Source organism: Labrus mixtus, chromosome 5, assembly GCF_963584025.1.
Source record: "Labrus mixtus chromosome 5, fLabMix1.1, whole genome shotgun sequence".
Classification (NCBI taxonomy): domain Eukaryota; kingdom Metazoa; phylum Chordata; class Actinopteri; order Labriformes; family Labridae; genus Labrus; species Labrus mixtus.
In genome coordinates this window covers 29,582,407-29,596,097 of record NC_083616.1, presented here as the reverse complement: position 1 = coordinate 29,596,097, position 13,691 = coordinate 29,582,407, and the positions used below count along the sequence as shown (strand labels likewise).

At 40.7% G+C, this 13,691-nt stretch overlaps 1 protein-coding gene across 1 annotated transcript in view; it reads left to right on the top strand.

Annotated features, from left to right (window-relative positions):
- Positions 1 to 2,443, top strand: part of stpg2 (sperm-tail PG-rich repeat containing 2) — a 64,315-nt gene extending 61,872 nt beyond the window's left edge. Inside the window, exons 13-14 of the mRNA XM_061038913.1 lie at positions 1,927 to 2,135; positions 2,239 to 2,443. Of these exons, the coding sequence (XP_060894896.1) occupies positions 1,927 to 2,094 (168 nt within the window). The 3' untranslated portion in view covers positions 2,095 to 2,135; positions 2,239 to 2,443. The remainder of the gene's footprint in view (positions 1 to 1,926; positions 2,136 to 2,238) is intronic.
- Positions 2,444 to 13,691: the final 11,248 nt, after the last annotated feature.

Below are 13,691 nucleotides of genomic sequence, written 5' to 3'. Positions count from 1 at the left end.
TTGTCACCCTGCTGTGCAGATCCGTTTGATTGTTGCCTCAGCCTCCAACATCAATGCTGTACATAGTCTATGTTCTCATAATGATCTGTTCTACATGTGCTGTCTGACTCAGGTGAAATCAAAGCGTGCCTTTCTGATCTTTCACTCCCTCTCTTTGTTGTCGAACCAAAACCTCGCCCCATCGAGGTCTCTCTCTAACGAACCAGTTAACCAGAAAGGACAAACAACTGACATAAGCCGTTTTCACATATGCACTCCGGATAATATCTAGATATTTACAGGAGGACTTCTCTGGAGATTCTCCAGAACTAGCCGTTCACATATGCTCCTCACAGCGGGGGACTTTCCCTGTCAGAGGGGAGGGGGGGTCGGGGGATTTCCCTACGTAAGACGTGACGTAAATAAACAACGCAGAAGTCGCATGCAGACACTTTAGACAGTCACTGTATATAAACGTCATTCTCTTTCTATTGGCTCGAGTTGAAATCTCCGGAGTATATGCTGCTGCGTTCAGACATCAACTCACTTGAATATTCTGTGGATAAAATACTCGGGGTCTGGCCGGATAAACTCCGGGTAAAGTCCACGCAAAAATGCGGCTGTTTGCGTTCCCACATAGCCTAAAGACCCTCCGGGTAGCTAAATCTCCAGAGTTTTTTTTTTTGATTTCCGTATGTTTGAAAAGGCTTTTTGAGTGTGGTGAATGTGCAGATTCCTGCTGTCCTAAATTAAGAATTAGCACCCTTGTCTTCTGCCCTGCATGTATTATGCATGTACAGGATAAAGCTTGTGTTGCTTTCCTGTACGTGTCATGTATTGTATGTGTGTTGTGGGAAAGACTTTGCATTAAACACTCTTTATTCTGTTCTTGTGAGCACACTTGCGCACGTCTACATACACACAGAGTAACATCATCATCATTTCCCTCCCTGGATCCTCCTTTCCTTCTCCCCCCTTTGACCCAGTGAAACAGCTCATAATCTCACCCATCATTGCCATGCCGGTGGTGTAGCCACTTCCAAGGGCTCTTCCTCATCCCCCCCCGACCTCCTGGGCAACCCTGAGGGTGACCTGGAGTTGAACCCGCAACCCTCTTCCCGTTAGGATCAATACTGAGATCTGAGAGGCTCCGCCGATGTGCCTAAATCCTGCCGTGGCACTACTGGCATACTGATGTGTGTGTGTGCACGCTGGGAGGGACGGGGAGAAGGGGGAGGGCGCAAGGCTTTGATAAAATGTGAGGAAATTCTTCAGGCAGTACCTGTTGGGAGAGATGAGAGGTTAAGTGGGTGTTCGTGCCAAATACAGTTAATTTGCATGTATGTCTGAAATTTTTATCTCTATGTGTGTAAGAGAGAGAGAGAGAGAGAGAGAGAGAGAGAGAGAGAGAGAGAGAGAGAGAGAGAGAGAGAGAGAGAGCTCTTTTATCTGAGGTGAATTTAAGGTTAGGCTTTGTAGGTCACGTAGGGGTTTTATTGATATTTAGGGTCAAGCTTAAGTTTTCCTTTGACGTGGAACAGACAGACCAACATGGTGTCTTCACACATGCAGAAAACTGAGCTGCATGTGTGAACACAAACGTCAGAATATTTCAACCTGACTTTGAGGTGAATTTTCTTCAGCTAATAAGACACTATTCACCACTGCACCGTTTCATATTTAGTCATGTAAATATTAGTCTTTTCTTATCATGTTTATTGTTGATATTTAATGTTGTACCTGTACATAAGAGAGCACAGTTCACCGAAGTAAAATTCCTTGTGTGTGTAAGCATACCTGGCCAATAAATTTGATTCTGATTCTGATTGTTGAGATGTTCTTCTCTGCTTCACATTTGTGTTCTTACTCTCACATTTCACTCACTGTGTAGATCTTAATTAACCTCTCTTATCATCCCTCATGTCTGTTCTGTTTGTGTGTCTGCAGTTGAGTCCAGGTCTCATGAACACAGTGCTGAAGGGAACCTTCAATGTGACGCTGGATAACCCCCTGAGCCCCTGCTGCCCCCCCTGTGTGGCCCCCGGCCCTTTCACGGCTCACAGGACCATTACCACCATCCCACATAACACCACCTACACCTCGAACACTTCTTAGATCTCTTTGTGGTCAAAGATCACAAGTGAAAGGTGAGCAGGGTAAAAGATTCAACTTCACATTTCAATTCATATTCAGGAGAAAGCTGGTTAACATGAATATTAACGCTCCGATCCATTTTTTTTCATGTTTGTATTCTTTCAGGTTGCAGAGTGAGAGAGTGTTCAGTGTTACAAAGTGAAAAACACACAATGCACCGTACATCTGCAGCTCATGGTTCCCTGATTCCTTACTCTAAGTCATGACAAGCTTGACACTCTGATTCAGCTGTTTTGTGCATCAGCTCTCTCTCTCTGTATAAACCACTCCGTAAATCAATAACGATTAAAAAGCATTTAATACCAGCTTGGCCGGAGGTCTTGTGACTGCATGTTAATCTCAAAAAAAGGACTTTCATGGGCGACGCTTTGTTGTCCTCAAGCAGCAATCAATACATCAAATGTGACATTAAAAAGACAAAGATTAAAGAGCATGGGGAGATTCTGCAGATGGTTTTTGGCCCATAGGTTTTGACTTTATCGCTCTCATAATAAAAAGGCAGTTTGAGATCAGAAGTCTTCAGCTTGATTAAAACTCAGAGTCTGTAGCCAGGATAGTCAGTTATTATGTTATATTTAATGAAAATAAACCAGAGCAGGAGACAAGGAGAACAAATGCTGTCAGAATTCTTAAAGATTTTTAGCCATACATTAATGCTTTGCATGCATAAATGATGAAGCTATTCACTTTGCACGTTTGTGCTGACTACCAGAGAAAGAGTTGTGAAAGTTATATTGAAGACTCATGACGTAGCTTTTTTTTGTTTTACTTCTAGAGCACCAATGTGTTCATTAATCAGCTGGCATCAGTCCCGTAAATATAATTCAACAACAATATGCAAACGTTCATGACTAATACAACTACCTAGTCATTTTAATATTATTTGCAAACATGTATTGGACGATTGGACCGTCTGAATGCCGCAGTGCATTGTGGGGCGGTTTAGTGTGACCTGTATGCTCCCGTTTCGTACTTAAAAGGTCTGGCCGATGTAGCATACATCTTGGTATTTCTTGCATACACAAAAGTGCAAACTATGATTTTGGATCAAACTACAGTATGCTGTTTCGGATACAGTTGTTATTCACTTCCTGTTTAAGCTAACGGTAAGGAGGAAGGTCGATACAGCTCTCGTATGTAAGTAAGTACATTTTATTTATACAGGACTTTTAGCCACAAAGTGCTTTACAAAGACATACAATTCAATAAACAGTAGTAATAATGGTGTAGTTAGAATTACTGTAATAGAAATAATAACAAGAGCACATGAGAAAAAATGAAAAGTTAAAATAAATAAAAACAAAAAAAAGTTCCTAAAATAGAACGAACAGTACGTTCACAGCGCATTCATTGATTCTGAAAGTTATCCAAACGCCTGCCTGAACAGGTGTGTCTTAAAGTTGACTTTTGACATCAGAAACAGATTCAGCAGATGTCTCTTCTACATGAAGCTTCAGTAGTCAGACCAGGAGAAGTCTCTGCAGATGTCTGAGAAACATCATAACAGCGACTTATTTAAAACAATCAGATGAAATTATTAACGAACAAGCTATTAATTAAGCCACTTATATACATTTAAAAACACTCTGTCAGTATGTGCAACTGTCGACCCTGTGAGGTAAGTTAAGCCGGGAATACGAGATATATAAGTCTACCTTGACTTTAATTTTAGTTCATGAAACAGATTGAATATGTAGCAGAGGCTACTTATTTAGATATTTAATGTCTGGACTCGTATATAAAAAAAACTACAGGGTTAAACACACTGGATGACTTTGCTTTTAAAGTGATTCAGAGACCTCTGAAATCATAAACGGCACCACAGACCATGAGATATACATCTCTAAAAACCAATGAGGCTGATATACGTGTCAGAAACTAATAGAACAGAAAGGTGGAAGAGGCAAACGCAGGGGAGAACAGCTAATAGCTGAAGTGCAGTGAGTTCCTGACCTTGTTCATCTTTCATCACAGGGTTAGAGATGGCCGGCATGGGCGGGGTGATGCAGGCCGTTCAAAGTGTCAGATAAACCGCTTTTACTGGCCGTTACCAGCTGAGAGAGTAGATTTATGCCCCTCTCCTCTGCTGATCACTCACCGTAAATCAGCCATTCATAGCTGTGTGTGGATATGTGTGTTGTCAGCCTTTTAAGACAAAATAAAAAGAGAGAAAGCATCTAGAAGTGTTAAAGAACTTGTTGTTTGGATGCTTTTTTCTCACACCTGATGTGATATAACCTTTCTCTTGAATTTCTCGCCTCACCACCTCCCTTACCTCCTGTGTCGGACCCCTCCTTGTCCCGCTGTGTTCAAAATGTTTCAGCGAGCGCGCAGAGTAACGGGGTTCGGCAGACTACCATGTCTCTGATTGTTCCTGTGGGCCTTTTAACCTAATGAGGTGTTTACCCCCTATCATTATTCAGCTGGGAGCGCAGCAGAGGGAGAGGAAACGGGAGGGAGGAGGGGGAGCGAATGGAAACAGAAGGAAAGCTGAGAGAAAAGTGGAGGAAGAAATAAAGAGGCTTTTGGAGGACGGAGAAAAATACGAGATTATATATGGTCGGAGGAAAAGATCAGAGAGTTGAAAGTAAACGAGAGGCAGAGGAGGAGAGGGAAGGGGGAAAGAGCCGGGTGTTATTTATGCCTCCCTCGGCACTCGTCTTTACCTTTTTTTTTCCCCCCACGAGCTGTTTTACATCGGCGATCTAATTAAATCAAATAAATCACAGTGCACACACACTAACACACACACTAACACACACACACACACACAAAGAGAGCCACACCATCCATCCCCTCCTGATTCTTGGATTGTGAACATCTCCTCCCTCCTCCAAGATTGAATAAATCTCGATTATGGTGCATTACACGGCACATCATTCACGTTGTTTATCGGTCTAAAATATGCAAACAGACCAGGGCCGTAAAAGTGATCGATGCTCAAACGGGCCCTTTCTCCTGTTCCCTCCTCGTCTCTCACACAGGCACCGAGCTGCGTCACTTACAGGAGGAGTCTTGTGTGAGATGAAGACATATTGTTCAGTGTCCTTACACTGTCCCCCTCTTGATGGCTATTTTTTATTGTCTTTGTGCCCATGCCGGCATCAGACAGACTTTTTTTTTATAGCCTCATTCACTCACGCATGCTGTCTCTGCTGCTGAGCCATTATTAATTCTAATTAGCTCAAAAACCTTGAGCGCTGTCCCGGAGAGATCTCATGATAATTGTAAAATGGAGTTAAATTGATCCGTGTTTTTATTGGTCACAGCAGGACTCTCAGTCTACGAAACACAGGAAAACAACTCACAGCTGCTAATGCTCGGGTGTGTTTCCAGAAAGCAACAACTTCTCGTAGATAATTGTCGGGGCATGTGTTGTTCAGATGTGTTTTTTTAGCAGATGTGTAATTTTTTGACCAAACCAAGCATGAAATTAATATTCAGATTCCATGATAAACAAATTTGTAGAGGTATGTTGACATTCAAAGCTGATAGAGCTGCACAGGGAGCTGAACAGGTGTACTGCTAATGGCAGCTGCTTGTCAACAGGCAAGGCAGGCAATTGCTTGGGGAATCCCAGACCAGTAGGGGGCCCCCTGAGGGCTGAACAAAAACGTAAACCAAAGAAGTGGTCCTAAATCTGTACATTTTGCGATGACAGTGGTAAACCTCCCTAAGGGGGGCCCCCATCTGAAAACACTCACTGTCGTTGCCCTGCTGAGTGTTGCAGCATTGTTGCTCTGAAAACCAAAGTTTGTTAATGAAAGTCAACAAAGATAAATGAAGAGGAAATATCCGTCTAGGAGAGAAGAAAGAAAGAGGAAGAGGAGTATGTGTCGGGACTCTGGCAAACATGATGCTGATGAACGGCGGTTGGAGGGGCCTCCCATCGATTTTTGCCAAGGGCCCCAACAGACTCTAGAATCGCCACTGATTGGCAGAGATTGTAGTAGGACACGAGGTGGCTAAAAAGGTGCAAAAACAGTGAACAAATCCAGTCAGGGAACAGCTACTCCTGCACGCTAATGCAACGTCTGTAAGTATAAACGTTGTGTATTCATTTTAGAAAGGACGTGTTTTGTATCTATATAGATGCTAACTGCTAAGCTAGTGTTAACTTTACCATTCATTTGTGTAAGATGCTATATGCTAGTGCTGTGTTGCTACATTAGCTTGTTTAACATGTGTAGACATGCACCGTCAACTGCCTTATTGTGTTTATTAATAAGGAATTTTTTGTATTGTTTTCAGTTTCACAAAAAAAGAAACCTCAGTAAACTTCATGACAGTCAGCAACATTTCGCGGAGTTTTATTGGGGACTGTTTAGCTGGTTGGATAGTTAGCTTTAGCAGCTAGCAAGGCCTACACAATTATCAATGGATTGTAGGATGGGTAGTTAATTTACTTCAGAAGAAGGGTTAGACACAGTCTTGTACCTATTTGCCTCTTGCTTAGTTTTTAATGCCCTTTTGGCAAATCAAATGTTCAATGAGTCTCGGGGGTAGCTGGTTGTCTTGGTTCCAGTCTTCAATCTCTTGATAGAAGGATTTTGTGAAATGTCACTGGAGGATTTGAATGAGGACATTTATTTGTGGAACCAGAGCCGCCGAAAAAGTGGGCGGTCGCTGTTCAACCCTTTATACAAGGAAGTGACTGAAAAGTAGCAATACATAGCTTTCATTCCCATGACCACAGTAAGTCCTCAGGTCGTCTCGCTATGGCCTTGTGGGTTCATTTCTTTACAGATGTTTCCTAAAGGTGTTTTCTATGTTGTTGTTTTTTTTACTATGCCTTGATTTTCATATTTTTAGCAAAAACATGTGAAACTACTGAGCTATCGAAAGTGCTGCAGCCAACTCACTGGCTCATGGTGTACTATTTTACTTTCAGTTTCTATGACAGGAAAAGTAGGGTAGATAAATACAAGCAAACACCACAAGGTGGCACTGTAACACAACAACAAGTAAGATGTCTTTAAACATGACATTGTATGGGGCATAACAATAATGGTATAGCTTCTACTTAAATGTAACTTTTGTCGTTGTTATAGTGTTCATACTGTTAATCCAAGTGTTGTACAATGTTTTAGTTAGCTAACTAACTAGCTAGCCTGCTAGCGAAACTACTTGTTTGCATACGGCGCAGAGGGGCGGGAAACATTGCCATGCTAACAGCAAGCTCCACCAATCAGAGACGTCGCTGTGACACTCTATGATCGTGGGTAGTGCAGTTCTTTTATGAAGTAGAAAGATATTTTTCTGCAGGATTGGCTTCACAGCTTTCTTCTCATAATTGAATACTTTAGTTTCTCCTTGAACCAGCATTAAATAAAAAAACAGTATCTCTCAGGTACATATAAGTGGAAGTAGAGAAAGTCATTGGAGAGACTCAGCGCTGCTTTTATCAACCGACTGCTGACATAATCACCCATTCAGTCGATACATGTAAATGCAAAGTGTTATATTGAGCCACAATCATCTGGAGATGACAGCTTCGCACTCGCAAATACAGCTGGTTGAGGGCCAGATTAGCCGGTGTGTTTAATTAAAGGAGATGTACAGTAGTGCAGGAGAATCAATAGAGAGGTTAACAAGTGCTGACAAGGGCAGGACAGACAGCCAGGCTTCATTTAGATACAGTGAGAGGAAGGAGACAGGAGAACAATCGGGGGCAGTCACTGCTGAACTCGTCCCTGTATCTAACCTTTTACGCCTGGAGGACATTTTCCATCATGTACGATTTATGAAAGATTTTCAGATTTAAACATGTGCTGTTTTGTCATATATATACATGTAACTTGTACAATCAATGAAGCCTGTGTTACAGTTTCCTATCATTCTGTATCGTACAGAAGCCCCAAGCGAAGATGCTAGCTTACTTTTTATTTTCTAGATTTTTCCATGATAATGAGTAAATTCTGGTTGTTTTAGGATCTCATCTTGTTTTATCTCGACCCCTCCATGAGACGAGGTGTTCCCGTTCTTGCTGGTTCTTCTTACTGTTGGATATATCTCGTCCTCAACTCCCATTTGTTGTTGCAGCTTAAGAGCCGGGCTGTAACACAGTCTCAAGATGAAAATGCTTCTTTTTATCTATGATAATGAGTTTATTTCACTTTATCCATCGAGCACTCTTCTTAATGTTTCTTTAAAGAAGGATTTCTTGTCATAACGGATTCATTGATCTCATTATCTGGAGATCACATATCTGGATTTCTCCTGATAACAGAATCATTCACTGGTGATTCAGAAAACAAAACAATGAGTTCTGCGTTATGTGCCTGTCCCTGCATTTGCCGCCATACGCATTTGAAATGAACATAATTATTCCACAGCAATAGCCACTAAATATTTTACAGTGTTGCTGGCATAGTAGTGACGGTATGATTCACTTCTAGAGTTCAGGTTTTTGGCTTTTTGAGGACAGTCTCTGAGCAAACAATGAGACATGTTGTGTTAGAAAAGTTCTCCTTTAAAGCTTGTGGCAGTGTAGCTTTGATCGTTTCCAAGGCAACCACACAATAAGGTCCTTTGTGTGTTCGGACATTACATCGATCCATATTCCAATAGTGTTGCTGACCTGACCTTGAGATGTTTTAAATCGTCTTGTGAAATCAGTCAAGACAAAGTTTTATCTCAGTTTGATTAAGGTCATTAGGATTTGGTCCACAACAGGCACTGACGATGAAGCAGGAGGGTCTCATACATAAGATCACCAGACCACACTTTAATACATAATCTCTTTTTGTTTATGTTTTTTTATTTTTATTTCAATGACACATTTTACAAGTCATCCTGGAGTAACAAAAATGTGTTTTTTTAGTTGTACAAATACTTTTTCATAATCAAACTGTGGCCACACCTGCAGAAGTCAGCGGCCCAGTTCCACCACACCAAAAAAAAAAGTCTGGCTCCACTACTGGTTGCTTCTTGCAAGAACCATACATTCACTAGCAAGGACGTTTTAGATATTTAATGAAAGATCATATGAATGAGGAGACAGATGATGGTCCTGCGCCTAAGTTAATATTTTAACTTCATGAGTATGAGTAGTTTCTCTTTGCATAGCTATCAAAGCTTTTAGCATGGACTGAATCTGCTTTGTGTTGACGCAGTTTTAAGCAAACGCTACGCTGACCCACACAAATTAAATATCATCCAGTAAGAGATGGGAATCATAGAGTGTGAAAAGAAGTGAAGAAAAGGGGTTGATAAGATAACTCAAATGTGAGCAATATGGAGTAAACATTTTGAGACTACATTTTGTTGTTAAGACAGAGTCTGTATATCAATCAATCAATCAATCCATTTTTATTTGTATAGCGTCAACTCATAACAAGTGTTATAAAATTATTCATTGATTAAACCAGACAAATGAGCTCATATTACACAGAGGAAGTTCTACACCACAAACTGCACTTCTTGGTGTCTAAATAATAAACCAGAACTACAAATATATTTCATCCATGTTTTAGCCTCAACAATGATGGTATGAAATCTAAGGTTAGAAGTTCATTCTTTACATTAGAAGTCTTTGTCTTTCTTTCTTTCTTTCTTTCTTTCTTTCTTTCTCACAATTGTCACGCACCCTAACCCTAATTTGGGTCAAATTGATTTGGAGAAATTTGGGTAAAATGAATTTGGACTCCATGGTCTTTCTGTTTTGCTCATGCAAAGCAATTGACCTGGAGAGCACTGTGAGCCATATACAGCTGTTGTTTTTGAAGCTTGAGGAAGTTTTCCTCAGATTTCTTGAGAGCTAGGGCCAATATTTGATTCTCCTCCACAGTCTTTTTATACTCCAAGGTTTCCTTCAGCCCATCTTGATGCTTCTCACTGGTGATTTTTTCTCTTTCAAGGGAACTTTTATCAACTATCTGCTGCAACTCAGAGTTCTTTTTCGTTTGCTTTGTGAGTGCGTCTTCGAGTTGTGTCCGTCTTTTCTTGCTCTCTAGCTCATGTGTATTGAGCATGTTTACCGAGCACTCCAGCATAGCAATGGTAGACTTCTTCTCCACATATCTATCAGAGAGGGAGCGATACTTCGACTTAAGTCTGTCATAGTTTCTCTCTGCATCCTGGAATTTATTCTTGATATCGGCATTCTCCATCTTCAGTGTCTGCATATTGTACATTAAATGCTCTGAGGACACAGAAGCTTCTCTTAGCTGGGTTGTCTGGAGTTTTAGAGATTCAACCTCAGCCTGGCTTTCTAACATCACGTCCTCACAGTGCTTATTTTGAATTTTGATGGAAGACCTTAACCCTTCTACCATATTCAGGCTATTTTCTAATGCCAGAGTCTTCTCAGAGAGCTCTGCCTCTAGCTTCTGAATCTTTTCATTTGCTTCTGAATACCTGGCATTCTCCTTCATCAACTCATCTTCCAATCTCCTCCTTTCTCCGTCTTCCTGAAGCTGTTTTTGTGCAAGCTGGCACTCGACCAGGCTAATCTTAAGTTTAACCTTCAGCGTTTTGTTCTCAGACTCCAGATCTTGGCTTTTCTGCGTCAGAAGTTCTAATACCTTCAAAAGTGAACAGTTATTGGCTTGTTCCTCTTTGAGGTCAAAGTCCTGCTGGTTCACTTTCCCCTGCAGGGAGGAAACACTGTGGTCCTTGCCTTCAATTTCAGTTTGAAGACTCTGATTATTGTTGAGTAGGGATTGGAGTTCTTTGTTTTTCTCCAGAATTTTCTTCTGCTGCTCATCAATGTGTCTTCTTCGTTGATTATTTTCAGCACAATTGTCCTTCTCACTCTCTGCTGATTCCTCTCGCAGGTTCTTGAATTCCCCCAAATAATGTGAGAGCGCCTCAATCACAGTGTTTTTCTTTTCAAGCTCAGCAGTTAATTTACAGGTCTTGTCTTTCAACTTTGCAAGCTGGCACTGGGTCAGGGCAGCCTCGAGTTCATCCAGCCTGGTATTCCCAGAAGTTAGTTCTTGGAATTTCTGATTATTAATATGCAGGGATTTGATGTCTTTGTCTTTCTCAAGACTTCCCTTGTGCTGCTTGACGAGGTGGTTATTCAGTACCTTGTTTTGATCACAATTAAAGCAATACGCTACCTTTTCTTCCTGCAGAATATGAAACACCTTCATATTGCCCCTGAGGTTCTTGATTTCCTTTTTTTGGTCTTTGAGCTCAGCGCCCATTTCATTCTGACACTTTTTATAATCAGCCAATTTGGCATTTAGTCTCTCAATTTCAACACTGGAGCTGTGTGTGCAAGCTTGCTCCTCCTCTTCTTTTTCTTTTCGTTCCTCCTCCAGGGCTTTAATCTCATGAGATTCAAGAGCTATGTATATTTTCTTCTTCATCAGATCATCTTGGATATCAGAATACCTCTCTGGTCTCTCTGATCTCCCGGATCCATCAGATCTCAGATTTATCTTGGATCTCTCTGATCCCTTAGATCTATCTGATCTTCTAGATCTCTCAGATTTCTCAGATCCATTAGATCTATCTGATCTCACAGATTTCTCAGATCCATAAGATCTATCTGATCTCACAGATTTCTCAGATCCATTAGATCTATCTGATCTCTCAGATTTCTCAGATCCATTAGATCTAGGCCTATCTGATCTCTCCGATATGTCCAAGTAATTTGATACCTCCCAGCTGTCCGGAATCTCCAAGATTTCCAAGCTCTCAGATCTCTTCGGTATCTTTTCTTCAACCTCTTCAACAGCCTCTGATCTCTCCAATCTGCCAGATCCATCAGATCTTGTAATTCTCTCAGATCTATATGATCTCTTAGATCCATGAGATTTCTCAGATCCATTAGATCTATCTGATCTCACAGATTTCTCAGATCCATTAGATCTATCTGATCTCTCAGATTTCTCAGATCCATAAGATCTATCTGATCTCACAGATTTCTCAGATCCATTAGATCTATCTGATCTCACAGATTTCTCAGATCCATTAGATCTAGGCCTATCTGATCTCTCCGATATGTTCAAGTAATTTGATACCTCCCAGCTGTCCGGAATCTCCAACATTTCCAAGCTCTCAGATCTCTTCGGTATCTTTTCTTCAACCTCTTCAACAGCCTCTGATCTCTCCAATCTGCCAGATCCATCAGAGCTTGTAATTATCTCAGATCTATATGATCTCTTAGATCCATGAGATTTCTCAGATCCATTAAATCTATCTGATCCCTCCGATGTGTCGCTCTCCGATGTGTCCAAGCATCCTGATGCCTCCGAGCATTCTGATATCTCTGAGGTCTCAGAAGAGCCCGTATCCTCGAAGATCATAGGTTTGCCTGATCGTTTGTCTGTCATTTTCTTAGCTTTAAGAAAAGATATTACTGTTAATACAGAATTAAAAGTAACTGGGATTAAACCAACAGTTAAGAAGTGTTCTCTGGTAATGCAAGAAGTGTGTGTCTATCAAGCTTCCTACAGACTGATGCTGACATCAGGAGGCCTTAAAGACTTCTAGAGTTCTGGAATCCACATCAAAGCTCTTTGATGTGTCATGTAATTCTAATAATATTCTGCATTCCATCTTAAAGGGCCAGTTCACACATTTAAATCAAAACAAAATAAAACCAACATTCTATCCCTTTGTTTGACTGTATAGACCATAGACTGTAAAAATAATGGACGGGACAAGGTCCCCGGTCTAGTGAAGCTTTTATTTTTAGAGCTCCCCCTGCTGACTGGCTGCAGTATAGGTCATAAACCCCGCCTCCTCAATGATGACAGACGGGATGTGGGTCAAACTGTAAAGCTAAAATACTCGTCACATAATTTTTTTCCAAACCTAAACTCTGCTGTGATCATTAATTATTATCACCCTACATTGTGTTCAAGTGCTCATTTTTCTGTGAAGTTTGTTTTAAATAAGTTATTTGAGGTTGAAAAACGGGATTTTACGTCATATTTGATGATGATTGACAGCCGCCGATCTTGCGTAGCTCTCTTTGTGAATAGCAAAAGTTACGTAGTGAAGGAAAACCGAGACGCCATTGAATTTTTCCGTTCAGTTTTTTCGTCTTTTTTGAGCTGGCAAAATGAGTTGATCTGCAGTAAACTGTTCTAACCGACCTGTTGGATCTAAGGGATCTTTGCAGTTTTTTCGGTAAGTAAAAAAGTGTGATTTATGTGTCATTGGTTGGTTAAAGTCGTTATCTAGCTAGCTAACACATAAGCAGTCTAAGGTTAGCTGAAATGTTGTAAAGCTAGGTTACTTATCCGGCATGATTTATCTTTTTATTTTATTTTTTAAAATGAGCAAACCTAATAACTGACATGCTATGTTTCTTGATATTGTTATATCATTATTGTGATTTAAATTGTATTTAAAACCAAGAATCGTAATATAAAATCCGCTCATAGATGCGGTTCATTGACTGTACAGTTATTTTACAGCAAAAATAAATAGTCTGGTAAAGTCTCAAAAAAGTATCTAGGGCAAAAACAAAGCCAAATAATTTAAATCTGGCCTGCATCATTACTAATGTGTACATGTTTACAGTCTGAGTGATAAGTGGGTTATACAGAGAGTAACAGGTTTTACTTTCACCGTGCAGACTGAAATTCATAGGACTA